The sequence below is a fragment of the Anthonomus grandis genome, chromosome 10 (assembly GCF_022605725.1).
Source record: "Anthonomus grandis grandis chromosome 10, icAntGran1.3, whole genome shotgun sequence".
Taxonomy (NCBI): Eukaryota; Metazoa; Arthropoda; class Insecta; order Coleoptera; family Curculionidae; genus Anthonomus; species Anthonomus grandis.
The window spans coordinates 21,383,129-21,401,870 of NC_065555.1; the positions used below are offsets into that span (position 1 = coordinate 21,383,129).

The window sequence follows — 18,742 nt, forward strand, 5'->3', positions numbered from 1 at the left end:
CAGAAATAAAGCGCTCTTCAGAAATACAATTATTTAATTTAATTAATAATTTCCCTTTACGTATAAATGAGGTTTCCCCATGATGTCTACATCTCATGTTCTCCATGAGCCACATTTCTTATGTCTTTTGTTAGTCCCATACCCTTTTTTTCTAAGAAACCGTCAGCTTTATTTCTTCGGTGTTAACTGCTTTGTTTATCGCTACGTATTCTACGTGCAGTAGAAACCAATAACTTCCTCAGGATTGGCGAAATTGGTAAATTTTTGAAATTGATTCGTTTTTTTACTACATTTAAAAATAGGAAGATTTTTAAGAAAATACCAGTGTATGTAGTAATAAATTATAACTAGTAACAAATAACTATTATTTCCTAAAAAGTTGTGTTGCCCTCTCATCATAATGTTCATATTGTATTCTTTCGCTGCAGCCTCCATTGACTTCCACGCACTTGACAAATCATTATGGGCATATTAATCGCTGTACTCATTTCAGCAAATTGGGAATATCCAAATCTTATAGCAGGATTTATGGAGATGTTTTTAATATTATTCGCCTTTTCAGAGAAGAATTCCTCTAGTAGACGTCAATCCATACATTTTACACTTAAATATAAAAATGCTAACTAATCTCATTCGTTTCTCTTTTTCAACTTCCATATCCACAATTAAGCATCCAAAAGGAAAATTTGAGAGAACATGTGTTGAACGTCAAATATCCTTCTTCCGACAACCTATTTTCTATTTGATTGCGAATTTCGTTACCGCAATATGGGTGGAAGCTGACCATTGAAATAAATAATAAATGATCTACTTCTTTATCTATAATATTTACCGATAAAAACGAGTGGTAAAAATGTTATTAATATAAAGGTAAATCTATTTAGCTCTTATCATTTTATATTTTATTATATCTCCATGGCATAAGTGTACACAATAAATTAAAAAAAATATATTGTTTCTTTTTAGTTATACAATTTCTTAGTAAACTACACATTATTCTCTTAAATTTGGGGTCTAGTTGACCGGGTGGGTGAACCACCACCCTGAGTAAAATATTAGCTGAATTAAATTCTATCAGATTCTGATTTTGAAGATTTATTGGAAAAATAATCAAGTGATCATTCTTCAGATTCTGAAGATCTACCCTGGTCTCAGTTAGTGAGTAAAATGTCTGATTACGAAGAGGTCATTGTATCGACTGAAGTTAGCTCGAAACAACTAGACAAAATGTTGAAATAGGTTTTTGGGTGGTTGTATAATATTTAACTAAAAAGTCTGTTAAGCATTATATAGGAAAAGTTATATAGACTAGTATCCATAATGAAGTAAAATTAAAATTTAAAAATATATATAAAAGCAAATTTTTGAGCCTCAAAAGAGAAGACATTGATGAAGTACCTTTGAAATTAACAAGGTTTTAGATTCACCCCAGATATGCAGAAGAGGTGAATTTTACTTCATAAATGACTTATGATCATTTAGTTTAATCTAAACCTAAATATGTCTGTGTTCTTTATAAATCTAAATGATTTCTTCTTTGTATTCTTTCAGGATGTTGTTTTGATAAATTTTTCTATATATTTATCTACTCTAAGCCTGTATTAGTCAAAAAACCGTGGTCAACTTCCCCTATTGACATAATGAAAGTGAAATATCATGCAAGTTCAATAGCCCGTCAAGTTCACCCCAACACTGGGCGAAGTTGACCATTAAAGTTGTTGATTTTTTAATACCTTAAAACCTAATAAAATGTTCATATTTTACATATTTCATTAAGTATTATTAATATTAGTAAAGGCCCATAATATAGGCTATATATATGTATGTTATTTTTTTAAAATATACTACTAAAGATAATTCCTTTCAAAGTTCAAAATTGGTCAAGTTCACCGAATTCAAGTTTGATATGCTCCATAATATATAATTATATTAGGTATATAACAGACATACTTCTAATAGTATCATGCTCACCACTATAAAACAAGGTAGTTTTATAAAAAATATATAAATTATAAAAAATCTTTTCATGTATTTATGTGAAGCTGTAAAGAATGTATACCTATAACATAGCTATAACATTATAAAAAAGAAAACTTACTTTTAAAGCTAATCATGATTCATAAAAAATGTTCAAATTGAATTAAATTTCTAACATTTTGTCAACTAAGTGCATCAACCACTCAAGTTTAAAAATTAATTACATATATTTAATTTTATAATTTAATTTGGAATCAGTTCTCAGTTAATCAGGAATGCATGAAAAAATTATTAGACATAAATAACTCAATAAACGAACAAAAGTCAAATATATTCACCCGTCGCATTGCATCGGCCGATTTATGCATAACGCAAGAGTGTGGAATTGCAAAAAGACCATAAAAATATAGACAAACTTACCTAAATAAATACCAAATTGGCTTTAGTAGAGTTAATCATAGATTCTCTTGCTTACCTATAAGTCTTGTTTTGAGGATGTAATAGAATTTTAAACTGTCCTACACCCCGTTCTTTCCACTCCTTGGTGCTACTGTCGTATCTGAACAGTTTAGCCCTTTCGTTGAATATTACTGACTCTTCCTCTTCACCAGTAGAAACAACGATTTGGTCAGGTAATGGCACTATAGGCTCAAAGTGCGGATCATGTTCGCCCCCTTCAACTTCGGCATCTTCAGTGTCCGACCCAGGTTCAGTTTTATTAGGGTTTTCTCGCAAAGACGAGTCCTTTTTCGGCGTCTAAAAAGTTAAACATAATAAATGAACGTATACTTTGAAATAGAACTTAGAACTTACTGCGTTAGTACTGAAAACTGGGGCACCGGCCCCTAAGAAGGCAAATGGAGTTTCATGTGAAGTGGAACTAGCAAAGGCTGGCTTCTCCGAGTCACTCTTAAAGAAAAAAACAAAATTAATATATGAAAATTACATCCACTTTAAATATAGTGTCCAGTATTTTGTCCAGTGAGAAAACCACTACGAATATACAAAGGAATATGTGGTAGTTTATGTAAAGACCTTTAATAGACACCCTTTAAAATAAGCAAATGTTATTTTATTACAAGTTTAATTAACAAAGAAAAATAAAAAACCAGAAAATAATGGGTGTGGAAGAAAGAATATACAAGATAAGTAGGAAAACAAGGATTCATTCATGTCCTAAACCCCTTAACTTTTGAGCTGCAGGGTGTTAAAATCCTAAGAAAAAAATCGTTTCTTCACCATAACTTTATTAACTTCCTAAATATTGTTATGAAAATTAGGACCTCTGAGCATCAACATCTATTTTTTTATGTAGACTTGTTAAAAGTCTAACCAGTGGCGTCCGTACAGAAACGAAAACTAAATATTGAAAAAAATAGTATGTACGCCACTGATTTTCTGTAAAAAATAAATTTATTTATTTTACAATTACAGTATAACAACTCTACTTCTAGAAGCCTAGCGGTACTTTAATATAAAAAGCATAAAATAATGTTTAATACTTCAGCCACCAATACATAAATGTTTAGTAAAATTAACTGTACGTAAATGTTAGAAGTAAAATTATAATAATGTATTTATATTTATACAAATACGGCCTAATTTGACATCCTGACGACTTTGAAATATTATACACAGGAATTAGAAACGGACGTCAAAATGAGTTAACCCTAATTATGGGCCAATGTATTTACTGCCCGTTATGTCAAAAAATCGGCAAAATTAATCTGGTTTTGCATATGTAGTGTTTTGTGGAAATCAACAGTCTGTTAACATAAAATCTTCTATCTTTTTTGGCCTTAGCACAACATTGGGCGTCAGTTTGGTGTCGCAGCCCACAATACCGTACTGCAATCTTCCAGACAACCTTCACAAAAATTATTTGCTGGAATAATACCGTTAAGGAATTTAACGTATTAAATGTAAATATGTATTAAATTAGTAATTATGTAATAAACGTAAATAAATATTGATAAATTACTTCGTGCACTAACAGAAATAAATTTTATAGTGATGAACACAGTTCAGTGGTTCAGTTGAGAAGATATATTAGAATGTACTTTGAATATTTTGATTAATTGATTTTGCACAATATTTTAATAAGCAAATCTGTTTAGAATGTCCAGAATTAGAAAGTCTTTTGAATTTCCTGCTAATGTAATTTTAAGAAAGATTGAGTAGCATCTGTTTGGTAACTGGAATCTTTTTCACCGGACATCATTGACACGTAAAAGTAAGGTAAGTCGTTATTAACTTTATATTTGGCGTGTATATGAATTTAAACAGGTCCTTTAAAAACCTATTTTTTTGGTTTTCACTACCGACCCTTCAGAAAAACTGTTTTTTTTTCAAATTATTGTCTATAAAAATAAAGAAACTTTTATTTTTTGAACTTATTTGTTATTCAAAATAATAAAGAGGGAGTAAAAGTTTAAGCTTTTCGTAACTTTTTATTACTTCGATTAGAAAATTGGATTATTTGAGTTAAGAAAAAAAATTAATAACTTGCTTTGCTTTATCAATTAAAACAAAGTTATAACTTAAAAGAAGCTTAAAATAAGATATCACTAGGATAGCTTTTTCCCTTTAATATTTGGACTATTGTTTCGAACAGAGACATAGTGTTTACAAGAGTGAAATTAACCATATGCTTCATTCTTTCCTTACCTTGGCCGCTAGAGTAGCAAAAGATAACCCCGAGTCGACCTTTAATACAGGTTCATCGGTTTCCTTCAAATTTGATGTAGTACTCGACCCAAAAGTTAAATTGGCATCAGTTAGTTTCAGCTGAGCCTTGTTGCCGAATAGCGTTTGTCCAGAGTTTTGGTCACCAATTCCAAGCTTGGCAGGATTTCCAAAGATGCTACCTTGGTTGGTGCCACCAAAGATGCTAGTGGTCTGAAAAATATTTATTATATGATGTGAGAGTTGGGTTGGGGTAAACTTCATTGATGGATGCTATTTTTTGCAAAAGAATAATCAGTTATTAAACTTAAATAGAGCTAAATTACTATTTTAAAAACTCTAATTTATCATTGTGGAAAAACAAATAATAATTCTACTTACTACGAATAAAACATCAAACTCAAAATATAAATAAAGTAATTCGTGTTTTAAGCTGTGGAAGTTTTTTAAGTTATTAAGTTGTAATAGATATCCCTATACCCGAATTTAACTTTCTGTCATCCATTACAAATGTTTGACTTGTTATAAAGTAAAAAACATAAAACTTTCATAAATGAAAGGAAAGTCTGAATAGACAACATAAAAATATATAGGGTGACCCTGTATACTTTTAAGGTCTTAAACAAAAAAAAATAAGAAAGGGACTTTATTTGACTTATTTATTATTAATTATCATAATGATTTGTTATTAATGCTACTTCATTTAAGCATCAGATAATGTCAAATACAAACCCGATTTCGGCTAAAAAAGTATATATACATCTAATAATAATAAATATTGATTAAAAAGTTCTGTAAAAAAATATAGGCGTCTAAGAAAATGCTCACCCGGTTCAATAGGACTCTTTTCTAAATCTAAATTTAATATTAGTTATTTTAATTTTTTTGTGATATCGAGATAATAGGGATAGTAAATATTAAAATGTATATCCTGTACGCATTTTTATAAATGTTGTTGTCACCTCGGCCTACGAACGTTTATACGAAATTTGTAGCACCTAAAAAATATGTGCTTTAGTTCCTTACCTTTTGACTTTCTACGCCAAAAACATTGCCAGTTCCAAAAATCTTCCCTCCGGTTGTGATGGCGCTAGAAGCAAAAATGTTTCCGCTTGTGTTAAATATGGATTCTAAAACAAAGACAGTAGCAATTTTCTTGTTGTACAATAAAATTTTAGGCCTAAAACTTTTAAAGCCACTTTAAATTATAAAAAAAAACTTACTTGAACTGTCATCGATAGGAAATGTGGGAGTCGTTGTCGTGGGTTCACTAAATATATTGTCTTTCTTAGTCCCAAAGAGATTTGTAGAATCGGTTGTTCCAAAAACATTTTGTGTACCACCACCAAAGATGTTAGTAGCAGAAGTAGTCTTAAACATACTGTCAGCAGCTGTCCTAAAGATGTTGTCCGGTTTGGGAGTAGAAATGCTGCAATAAATATCCGTAATTATTAAACCTAATGAACAAAAATAATTCTACCATATAATGAACACTTGAATATGTGAGGGTGTGCATATGAAGCTGAATATTCAATGTAACAGTACGCAGATCGTCTTAATATATATGTCGCAGCCTTCTACTGTAATCCGTCATTACATGAAAAGTCTGGCATTTTCATGAAACGCTGCCAAACACTGAAACAGATAACTGTTACGCCGAAAGACTATAAATTTTAGACGTTACGTGTAACGTCAGCGTGCTTTGGCCGCTTGATGAAAACGAGCAAAATTACGTTAGGTGTCCGACTGTATTGGACGTTTCATGTACCGCTTCGAATCTACTTTGCACTTGCTGAATCAACATCAACGAAATAACACACATACTAACCTCAAAATGACGACGGCCGAGAGTGTTATTGAGACACAACAAACGCAATTCTACAAGAAATTAGAAGAGTTTTATTCCCAGAAACCTCTACGAAAGCCTTATACAAAGCACAAAATTGAAACAGTTATACAGGAAATTGTAGCAGCTAAGCAGAAACCGTAAGTACTTATCTCATTCTTACAGATTGTTTAGGTTAGGTTTATATCCGGGATTTCCCGGGTTTCTCGTGGACTCATGATTTGTACAGTGTACACTGTGAATTAATTCATGCTATTACAAAAACATATCCCCACTGTTAGTAGGTACTACCTGCTAACCTATCATTTTGAAATTTTATACACTTGTGTGGTTTAAATAGCAATATTTAGATATACAGGGTGTCCTAATATTCCGTGGACATCGAACTAACACGTATTTTTGAAATTAAAATAAGTCGATTGGAGACAATTTACCTCTATACAAAAGTGCTTCATTTGTCTGTTAGAGCTTAGTTTTCGAGATACAGGATGTTAACATTTTTATAAAAAAATCGTTTTTTGTTGATTAGTCAAAAACAAGTTCTCCGATTATGATGAAACTTGGTACAGTTGATAGCAGTAATAAGGGGCTACTTTCTATGCAATTAGATTTTGTTTTATATAATAAAAAGATCAAACTGTGTTTTTATTGTTAAACTTTGATGCCTTCTAACGGACAAACGAAGCACTTTTGTATGGAGGTAAATTGTGTCCAATCGACTTATTTTAATTCCAAAAATACGTGGCAGTTCTATGTCCACGGATTATTGGGGCAACCTGTATAATGTTAGATATACAGGATAGCCCAATAGTGTGGCAAAGTTAGTTTTTTAGAAAAAATGTTTCCTAGAAAAGTTTTATGGGAAGCAATGTTCTTTCCCAGGAAATTATTCTTAGCTATACAGGGAGTTCTATAATAGCGAGGCACAAGAAAATTTTAATTATTTGAAATTTGTTTCTTTATTTTTTCTAAAATAAGTTTCTGTTTTAGAGGAAGAAAAGAAAGGCGCAAGGAATACTTTTTGCTGCAGACATATGATGTTATGAGCATTTCTGACCAATCCCATTTAATAAAAAAACATAAAAGCGAGGATGAAATCGAGTTTGTAGTGGCGTACGAAGATTTATTTGAGAAATTATGTGATTATCAAATCAACAAAACAGGGCACGGTGGTCGCGTTAAAATGGAAGTAGCTCTCAAAAATAAATTGAGAATCCCACGTCCGGCCATAGAATATTTTGTTCAATGCTGCAAAAGCTGCAATGAAAAGAAACATGGCAGACAAAAAATTGTAGTACGTCCCATTGTAAGCAAAGATTTTAATGAAAGAGGGCAGGTGGACCTGATAGATTTCCAATCGCTTCCCGACAAGCAATTCAAATGAATAATGAATTATCAAGATCATGCCACAAAATTCGTATTCTTACGACCAATGGAAACCAAACGTGCCGAGGAAGTTGCTTCCAACTTATTAAGTATTTTTCTGTTAATAGGAGCCCCGAAAATTCTCCAGAGCGACAACGGTCGCGAGTTTGTAAATAAGGTTATGCTTGAATTGAAAGAGTTATAGACACCCCCAGAGTCAAGGCAGCATTGAACGCTCAAACCAAGACGTTGAAAACATGATTCGAGCTTGGATGTCTGACACGAATAGCAAAAGATTGTCGGTAGGGCTTCAGTTTGTGCAATGGCAAAAGAATATCTCATTTCACAGAACAATAGGACGACCTCCGTATAAAGCACTTTTAGGCTGTGAACCTAAAGTTGCTTTATTTTCTAGTAACATTCCCTCAGCGTTTGCAAAAACATTCCGAAGAAGAGCTTATGAAAATTATAAATAACGAAGAAGGTTCAGTTGTCGAAATATTGGATGCACGTGAAAGATACCGACATTACCAATATTGTGTCTTGCTCGGAGGAAAAAAGATCTGAAGAAGCAATTTGCGAAAATTGTTTACGTGTTGTTAATATTACTGAAGTTTGTCAACAAGGAGCTTTAGTACTGTGCAATTTATGTTCCGCTAGCAAAAACATCTCTGAGGAACGGGACGAAGCTAGAAATGAAACTGAAGAAGCGGCCAAAAAAATGTTGAGCAATTCGGCAAAAAAATTGCCGACTTTCAATGTAGGTAATTGTGTGTTGTTAAATATTCCTAAAGTCGACAGAGGTCCAGGAGATTCCAGGAATATGATTTGTTTAATACTAGATCAGAAAAATTGTGTAAATCAGGTTGCAGGTAAACACGGTATTATAAAGGGATGGTTTGGTGCTGAAAGTCTCACTGTTGCGGGTTCAGCATTTCTTAATAAAGAGGAAATCCTCTTGGAAAAATCACTGAGCTTAAGAGAGGCTGTGTCATTAGGATCAGGTGGTCAAGGCTTTCTCAAATGCTCGTGCAAACCCAGCAAGCAAAAGTGTACTAAAAATAAGTGTATCTGTAAAAAAGATAGCGTACTTTGTAACAGTCGGTGCCATAATAGCTTGCCGTGCTTTAATAAGTAACTTATCATTTGTTAACTTTGATTAATATATGCGTGTTTTACTTTCTTTTATATTTTTGCTCTCGAACTGTAGCTAGCCTCTATTGATTTATTTTTGTAATAAAATTTATTTTGAGGTTAGTATGTGTGTTATTTCGTTGATTTTGATTCAGCAAGTGCAAAGTAGATCCGAAGTGTTACATGAAACGTCCAATACAGTCGGACACCTAACGTAATTTTGCTCGTTTTCATCAAGCGACCGAAGCACGTAACACCGTTTACACGTAACGTCTAAAATTCATAGTCCTTCGGCGTAACAGTTATCTGTTTCAGTGTTTGGCAGCGTTTCATGAAAATGCCAGATTTTTCATGTAATGACCGATTACACTAGAATGCTGCGACATATATATGTCTATAGATACGTCTTAAATATGATTTAAAATTGGAAAATAAAGGCTTTTTATTTATATTCAAAATTGTTTTAATTATATTTATTATGTACCTAAAATTTATAACTTTGTTCACGAGTTAGGTTTCTAACCAATTTCGAAGTAGAACTAAACTGTTCAGGATTGTCTTAAGGCACATGTCTAACTATATACCGATTCCGGATTTTTATTTACCGCAAACAAAGCGAATTTCAATAGAATTTCTCCAAAATCTGACTGTTTAGCTTAACCTAATTTTACCTAGTTTGTTTTTTATTAAGCAAAATTTTTATTTAGCTTTTACTACTGGCACCAAAATAATAAAATAACCCATTATAAATAATGGATAATTCCGCACGTAGTAAGTACTAGTATGTTATATATTTATTCCAAATTCTTAATTTGAAATGATATTTTTAGAGGCATTATGCGAATTTTAGGTTATTCCATCAAGCAAAGGACAGAAGAGGAGGGCTATAGATAGACTTATCAAAATACCTTTTTTGACTTTTTTGGACCTTTATAAACAGTACCGCGACCAGATCGGTTGGGTGAAAACAAAACATTTAAAGAAAATGTTCGATAATATTGCCAAAGGAAATGGCGACTCAGGCAATTGCTAAAATAGGTGGAAGATTTTGGAAAGGAATTATAAAAAATATTTAGATAATTCAAAACTCACGAAACGGGAAAGAAATGTATTTGAATATGCAGATATAATACATAGTATACCAAAAGACAAAATAATATTAAAATTAATCAAATTTATTATCTTACTGTTATCATCTAATACAGTAGCTCCTCTGGGTACATCTAGACAAAATATAGAAGTAACAGTGTCAGGCGTTGCTCCAGGAACATCCAGACAAGATATACAAGTGGCAGGAATTGAAATTTCTATAAAATCTAGTGAAATACCAATGATCGAAACTCTTACCTTCCCTGTTTCTTCAGGAATAAAACGAGACTGTGAAAAAAGCAAAAAACTCTAACGAAAACAAAATAATGAAATATAATATTTTAAGAAAAATCAGAACTGATCAAAAAGAATACGATCGAAAACGAGGAACGATTTTTTAGAGAAGAACGATATTTTAAGAGTTTTTAGAGAACAATTATTATATTCCTTCAACTGGTTTGTGATACTGTAAACACTCCATCCGATTAGTATTATGTATTTATTTTAAGTATTTTTCATTCCGAATTTAATTTTATTTCTGTTAGAGTACCTTTTTTGTTTGGTACATAGTTGAATATGTGTCAGATCAGAAGAGCTAATAAATATATAAAGTATTAAATGTTTAGATAGGTAAGCAACTGTTAAGTTTATATCACTGAAAATTTTGTTTTACTCTTGTTTAGATTCTGCTTTATTTTGATACATGTTATTATCGAAAAAGAAAAAAAAAATTATAAAAAGGTTTATTTGTTAGCTAATTCTTATCTATGAATAAAATTTTTGTGAAACAGAAAAATGGAAAATACAGATTTTAAAGATTTTAAGTTCTTAATAATTACAAAGGTAAGTTATTCATAATCTCATCTCGAATACATTAGAAATAAATAAAAATCGACTTAAAAAAAAGTGTAACACCCTATATCTCGAAAACGAAGCGACTTCGAGCTTGCGTCTATATGAACTTTTTTACTTAAAAAAATTACAAGGAACCATCTCTTAAAATTAAAGTCATTTAAATTTGTGTTTTGATAATTAACTTAGTAGTATTTAAATATGGAATTAAAAAAATTCGAAAAGACACGGTTCGCATTACACGGTTCGCAGAACAACGTTTCCCGATTGTCAGAAAATATTATTAAAATGGTGAAAGTTTAAAAGTTTAACTCGAAATAATGTAATAATAAATAATTAATCCATCATCAATCTACTGTGAAAAGAATAATTAAAAAAAATCGAAATAAGTGGTTCGGTTAGTGATGTGAACCATGCGATACGAGCTTGTATTGCGCGATCGTTCAGAAAAAAACATTACGGCAGTGCCCGAGAGCAAAGAAAATAATAGTAAACTATAGAAAATCCATCCCGTGTAAATTTTTTGACCACCTAAAAGGATCCCCGCTTTTCGAGCGAGGATCCATCGGTGAAATTACGCGTTGAAATCTGGCCGATCGCTTGGCTGTGTTGCGAAATTTAATTCGGCGGCTGCGACTCGGCTGAGCAACACAATATTATTTTTGTTATTCGCTCTTGTGATGGACGTAATTCTGTAATTTTTTTTAAATTTTGTCATTGCTTCTGTCATACATAATGTCGGGCAATGTATGCCAATATTATGACTGTAGGCGAACTAGAAGAGAGAATCCTACCTTAAAGATGTTTAAATTTCCTTATAAAAATCCAAGTATTTGCGAAAGTTATAGATTTTAGAGATATAAGATTTTAAAAAATTGAAGATAGCCAATTGACGTATTTTAACTCGAAGAATGTCAAAATCGTAATAAGAAAACAATTCCATAAAAAACAAAAAAGACTGACGACATTGTTTTCTTATTACGATTTTCAAATTCTCCGAGTTAAAATACGTCGAAGGGTCTTTAAATGTGGCTCCTAGAAGAGCCAGGTATAAATACGTGTATTTTTACGCAAAGTTACAGCTGAATACCTGTGAAATGAACATCACCTACAATCTATATCTATCTCAAGTTTTAATTGGGAACTATTCGGCAATGAAAATTACAGTTAACCAAAAACTATAATTTTCTGACTTTTAGGTAAATGAAAAATTCTAAGGTGGTAAAACTATGAGGTGATGTACAAAGTTAATTTTTGAATACTGAAAATTAAATTTAAAGAATAAAAATATATAATACCGGTTTAAATAGTCAAATTACAAAACAATAATTACTTTGAGATAAAACCTTAAAAATAGTACCATGAAAAATAATAATAGTTATTTATTAGAGTAAAATAGGCGTTTTAAAATTACTGCCTTTGCTAAAGCTCGTGTAGTAAACTTCATCATTTTAGTCCCTATTAATCATTTTACTGCCTCATCTGTAAAAGTCAATAAAGTGAACTTTTTGAGTGAAGGCGAAAAATATATTATTTTATTTTATTATACTGAATCTTCTAATCTTGACCAACTTTAAAGTATACAAACTCAAAAATTAGCGAATCGTCAAATTTAGATCATCAGGTTGACAAAAAATATAAGTTACGCTTTTCTTTTTAAATAGGTAGGTATTATATGATACCAATTTTGGGGAAGATTGAGGATCGTTGATATAAATATTTTTGATAGAATTTCTCAATAAAATGTTTATTAAAGAGCACTAAAATCTACAGCCTATAAAATAGTACAGCAATAAAATAGCACGTCACGCACAGACATTTTTTACTTATTTAAATAGCTTAAATCTCTACCACTTGTTACTTTGATAGTCAAAATACCTTTGACATATATATCAATTCACGCCGGTTCTGTGAGCTTTATTAAGCTTTATAGCCAAAAATCTATATAAAAATTAAAAAATTATCTTTTTTTATTGCAATGTATTTACAGGTAACAACCAACATTTTTTTATCTTGACTAGCGGACCGTTAAATAAGTTTGTCATTTTATACATGCCTTCTGCATTGGTAGTAAATACAGTAGTTCAGTCCAAAAGATGTTTATTTTGTCCAAAAAACATTTTATTGAATATAAAGTGCAAGATTGTTTGAGTCTCAAAATAAAGAACAAAATTATTGCTCAAAAAGAGATTTCTACTTGGCTAGGAAGTAAGGACGATTCTTGTTACTCACACAAACTTTTTTTAGTGCATCATTTGGTTATCAGTAATATATTTAAATTTTGCAAATGGGACGAGCCTTTAAAAAAAGAACAAAAACAAAAACTAAAAAATAAGTAGTTTTTTGTATTATTTGTTATTATCAAGCTTTCTTCATTATACAGGGTGTCCCACGAACTGACGCGATCGATATATCGAAAACAATTTTTTCAGTTGGTAACATGATAAGGCTAATGGAGACATATGACTAAAATATGTTCATGATGATGGCATTTCCGGTTATACCATAAGTTTTTGCTAACTTCCTTATTTTAAAAGGCACGCTCTACACTTCAATTAATTTTTTAATTCTACGTTAAATTTGATCTACGAAAAACATTCATGAATGAATGTTTTTTACTATTGAAGGATATTTCCAAACTTTGTGTTCTCAAGGCGCATGCCATTTAGCCAAAATATTTAAAAAATATTCGTATTTGATTAAAAATGTTATTGCGCCTGTTAAAAATTTGACTCCAATTTATTTCAACACCCTGTACCAAATTTGGTACACGTATGTTTTAAGTGGTCCTGAACAATAATCCAGTACCATTTTTCAAAAATAAATATCGCTAATACTACTTCTCGATTTTTCGCACTTCAAACTTGAATCGAGTAGGCCATGACCTGCTTTCTCTAAATGTCGAACTTGCCAGTTTTAACCATCTATCCAACAAAAAAAAGTTTTTGAAAATTGGTCAAGAAACAAAAATTTTAGAGGGGTGGCTAACCTTTAAGTGGGACACACTGTATAGACATAATTTAATATAAGCTAATGAGCATTAACTTCCTGTATAACCGGAAGTGCCACCAGCATAAAAATATTTAAGTCGTATGCCTCCCCATCCCTATCAACCCTATCAAATTGCCAGATTTTATAATTTCTTGTTTTCAAAAACAATTCTTTTGTAAATGGTTTTCGACTACGTTCATCCAGGGACACGCTGTATTAAAAATGTGCATATTTTATTTGCAATTTTTTTGTCAACCGCTCATTTTTTTAACTAGTTTGTGGATTTTTTAGGGAGAAAATTAAGAAAACAATACCCATTAATTGCATCAAAATTTATGTTTTTTTTAATCTGAGACACCCTGTATTCTCATATTTATGAAAAATCCTACAATTTAAGTTTGAACATTTAACTGTATCAATTATATAGCTGTAAATTAAAATAATTTGTATTTCTATTGTATTAGATTATATACAGGGTGTCATTGAAATGGTGTAAAAAAATTCGGGGGGTGATAGTACTCCTAAAAATTTAAAAAAAAGTTCCTATAACTATAGGGTGGAAAATGCATATTAAGGGAGTTAGGGGCACTGAAAGGGTAAATTTAAAAAACGGTTTTTTGAAATTGTAGGCTTAAAAAACGAGATAAAATTTCGAAAAAAAATCCTCTGCCATAAATTTTGACCCAAAATCAAATGGTGATACTGAAAAATAATTTGGAAAATCGGAAAGGGTAGGGGGTTAATTCGTGAATAACTTTTTTTATGTTATTTTCTTCGCAACGTGGGTTCATTTTTTAAAAACTACATACTTTTTCCTACAAAAAAGGTACTCTTGTTGCACATCGCCCAGAACGATGGTTTTCGAGAAAATTGAAGGCAAAAAGTTTGCTCTGATGGGCTGCTAACTGGTTAAACAACATAAACTTATGAAAGTTATGGGGTTTCAAAAGTAAACAAGTAGTTATTAAATAATTAATTGAAAAATCTAAATTTCATGCTTTTTAAAACATCGTATTGCTTTAAAAAAACGAAATAAAGCAATTACCAAAATTCCTTATTAGCACTTTTGGAGGAAGTTCCCATAGCACAGAGGCAGATCACGTATTTTATGCATGATGGTGCACCAGCTCATTTTCCGCTAGCGGTGAGGAATCATTTAAACCAAGTTTTTGAGAGGCGTTGGATAGGACGTGGTGGTCCACAAGCTTGGCCAGCAAGATCACCAGATCTTAATCCATTAGATTTCTACTTCTGGGGCCACTTGAAAACTTTGGTTTACTCAGTGCCGATTAATACTGAAGAGCAACTACGTCAACGCATTATCGACTGTTCCAATCAAATTCGTACAACCCCAGGGATATTCCACAGGGTACGCAGATCATGGAGAAGAAGAGCAGATGTCTGCATTGAAATGAATGGTGGTCACTTTGAACATTTACTATGAATGAATTAAGAAATGCATTATTTTAATAAGGAATTTTGGTAATTGGTTTATTTCGTTTTTTAAAGCAATAAGATGTTTTAAAAATCATAAAATTTAGATTTTTCAATTAATTATTTAATAACTACGTGTTTACTTTTGAAACCCCATAACTTTCATAGGTTTATGTTGTTTAACCAGTTAGCAACCCATCAGAGCAAACTTTTTGCCTTCAATTTTCTCGAAAACCATCGTTCTGGGCGATGTGCAACAAGAGTACCTTTTTTGTAGGAAAAATTATGTAGTTTTTAAAAAATGAACCCACGTTGCAAAAAAAATAACCTAAAAAAAGTTATTCACGAATTAACCCCCTACCCTTGCAAAAACTACCCTTTCCGATTTTCCAAATTATTTTTCAGTATCACCATTTGATTTTGGGTCAAAATTTATGGCAGAGGATTTTTTTTCGAAATTTTATCTCGTTTTTTAAGCCTACAATTTAAAAAAACCGTTTTTTAAATTTACCCTTTCAGTGCCCCTAACTCCCTTAATATGCATTTTCCGCCCTATAGATATAGGAACTTTTTTTAAAATTTTTAGGAGTACTATCACCCCCCGAATTTTTTTACACCATTTCAATGACACCCTGTATACAGGGTGTACAGGTGTATTAGATGATATATATTATATGTATGTGATGTACATATAAGTATAAGTATTAGAATAATTTTCTTTTTTTTCGTCTAAAAGTGTTAATTATTTGCGAATCCAAGATTTTAGTAATAAATGTTATAAAAATGTAAATATGTACTACCTACATGTATATAAAAATCCAATTTTACAATAACTTAAGTAGGAAGTATAATACACATATACTTAGTACATATACATATATTACGTAAGCACATACCTATATTATTAAAATTAGAAGTTTTAAAATTTTTGTTATAAAATATAGGCAATTATGCACCAAAATTCAACCCGGCATTTTGTCCTGTTTAATTAGCTTTAAACCATAATTTTAAGTTTTTTTATAAAAATAATATAGGTACTAGTAGTAATGTTTCTTTGATTTTGTTAATTAAAATGTTTGTGAGAATTATTTTTTATTAAAACATATTAGAACATATTCCTCCACTTTGTTCCTAATTAACTTCAAATGTCTAAATATACATATGAGCAGATAATTTTTTTACATCACTAGTTTGACGCAAAATAGAAAGCACAAATAAAAAAACGAATGATAGGCCTGCATCTTAATATTAACGGCTCACCCCTTCACATTTTTTTTTTTGTCACCTTGAACAATATTTTCGATATATTTAAAAAAAATTATTCGACTTTTTGACCCAGCCTAATATCTATATTGTCTCGATAATTTGCTGTTTTTGAAATATTCAACAATTTAGGTTAAAATATTCTCCTCAGCCAAGAATGACGTGATCAATATGACGTAGAGATAATTTCCTTTCAACTACCAAGCAGTGGCGGATTTGAAGCTAGAAAAAATAACACAGCTTTTGTTGAAAAATGTGAAAATACCGATATAACATCAACCAAATCAGTGCTTGCAAATCATTTATTGGCTTCCTCATATAGTTTTTCTTGAACGCATAGGGCCAGTATAGAATGTATCATGGAATATATCATGAATGCTCTAAACGCAAAAAACTTAATCTTTAAGAGAAACTGCCTATATTTTAAGCAAGGAAAATTGTTCTTGTGTGTATGAATGATGTTTATCTTTGCGCATCACTTTATTTTCAATAACCTCTCTTATAATATAAGTCCTTTTTTTCCTTTTATAATATTATTATTCATCAATCTAGTTGGTCTATAGTTTAGGCGTCGAACTCGTAAACATAAGGTTCGTTTTTCACAGGAGACGTTTAGTTTTCATTATTTCCAATTTCTTCTTTATATTGTTGAAATAGTTATTCTGGCTTAATTTTTCGATTTTCAACCTAATGTGAACTTTGTAGGTTTTGCTACTACATGTAGCCTTTCTATGAATACGTTTTCCATATTTTAGGCTTACTCTATGATACTCCGTTAGGGGCAAAACACGGGTAGCTTCATTCATTTTATTATTATATATATAATTATAGAGACCAAGACTTGGTGTTTACATTTCGTCTCTATTGTTAAAACTACTAAACTATAAACAACTAGAGTATACTAAAATATTTGATATCAAAAGTTGAACAAATTTTAATTTATAACATTGGCATTCAACGCTACATACATCATATTCTCAAATAGATGAAGATTAGGTGGGCATTTCAAACTAAAAAAAATCTGAAAGATGTTTACTTACATGGTATATCGTTTTAATCAATGCCCATAATTTAACTAATTAACGGAATTTGTTATAGGAACTTTTAGAGTCTATCCATTATCTTAATAGATGTTGCTTTCCTATCTTAAAATGTGTTGATTCCCTAGCGTTATAGAAATACAGTATAAAACATAAATAGATATTTCGTTTTTTTAATATTAAATGTGCTAAAAGTTGATTACTGTTTTATTTTACAGATAGATTTTATGATAGTTTCATTATTGCATTTTTTTAAATTTATTTTTAAGCTTCACAACACACCTAAAATGAATTGCAGAGTGTTTTATTTTTTACGTCAGCCCTGAGGCTAATCTAGTCGATCAACAGCCTTTTTATTGAAAAAATGACAACTTACATTAAATTAGTACCAATAATTCATTTCATACCTTCCTCCCTCTGAGGTCGACTTCGTAAGAGTCATTCCAAACACGGAAGTAGCTGTGGTACTCTCTTTGGCTTTGACATCAAACGTAGATTTTTCTTCCTGCTTCTCATCCTTTTTGGCCACATCTGAAGACATTGACGTTTTATCGGTTTTGAATAAAAATGAACTTTCCATTTTAGGCGCGAGTATGGAAGGCTTTTGTAGTAAACTCGTAAGTGTTTCAGCTTTTGGAGTCCTCACATTTTCGACATTCCCACCTACAATATACATCCATATTAATTTTAAGTTTATAGAAAAAAAAGATTCATTTATAAGTAAGAAAGTTTTAGAACACTTTATTTAATATAATAAATGGATTCAGAAAGTAGATTTTAATCGAAATATTTAATAATGTCAAAATTTATTCTCAAGAAAAAACATTAGATATTTATTAGTTACTTTTTATGACGTTAAGTAAAATTTATTTTTCTAGTCCGAAAGTCAAAGACAACCAAGATACAAGGTGTTAAGCTTTATGTAACTTTTTTGAATTTTCGCCATGAACTAGGCATTTATTCTATATTCTTAACAAAGTTTGGACCATAAGGTTTTTTTATATGGCAAATCTTAAAATTAACCTTTTATAAGATTACGTCACAGAGGGCGCCAGCAGCAACATTT

General features: G+C 31.0%; 1 protein-coding gene across 1 annotated transcript in view; it reads right to left on the bottom strand.

Moving 5' to 3' along the window:
* Positions 1-18,742, bottom strand: part of LOC126741168 (E3 SUMO-protein ligase RanBP2-like) — a 143,692-nt gene that overhangs the window by 10,544 nt on the left and 114,406 nt on the right. The window contains exons 36-41 of the mRNA XM_050447516.1: positions 18,084-18,339; positions 5,886-6,091; positions 5,689-5,792; positions 4,645-4,875; positions 2,791-2,886; positions 2,453-2,733 (exon numbers count right to left, since the gene is read on the bottom strand). Coding sequence (XP_050303473.1) covers positions 2,453-2,733; positions 2,791-2,886; positions 4,645-4,875; positions 5,689-5,792; positions 5,886-6,091; positions 18,084-18,339 — 1,174 coding nt within the window. The remainder of the gene's footprint in view (positions 1-2,452; positions 2,734-2,790; positions 2,887-4,644; positions 4,876-5,688; positions 5,793-5,885; positions 6,092-18,083; positions 18,340-18,742) is intronic.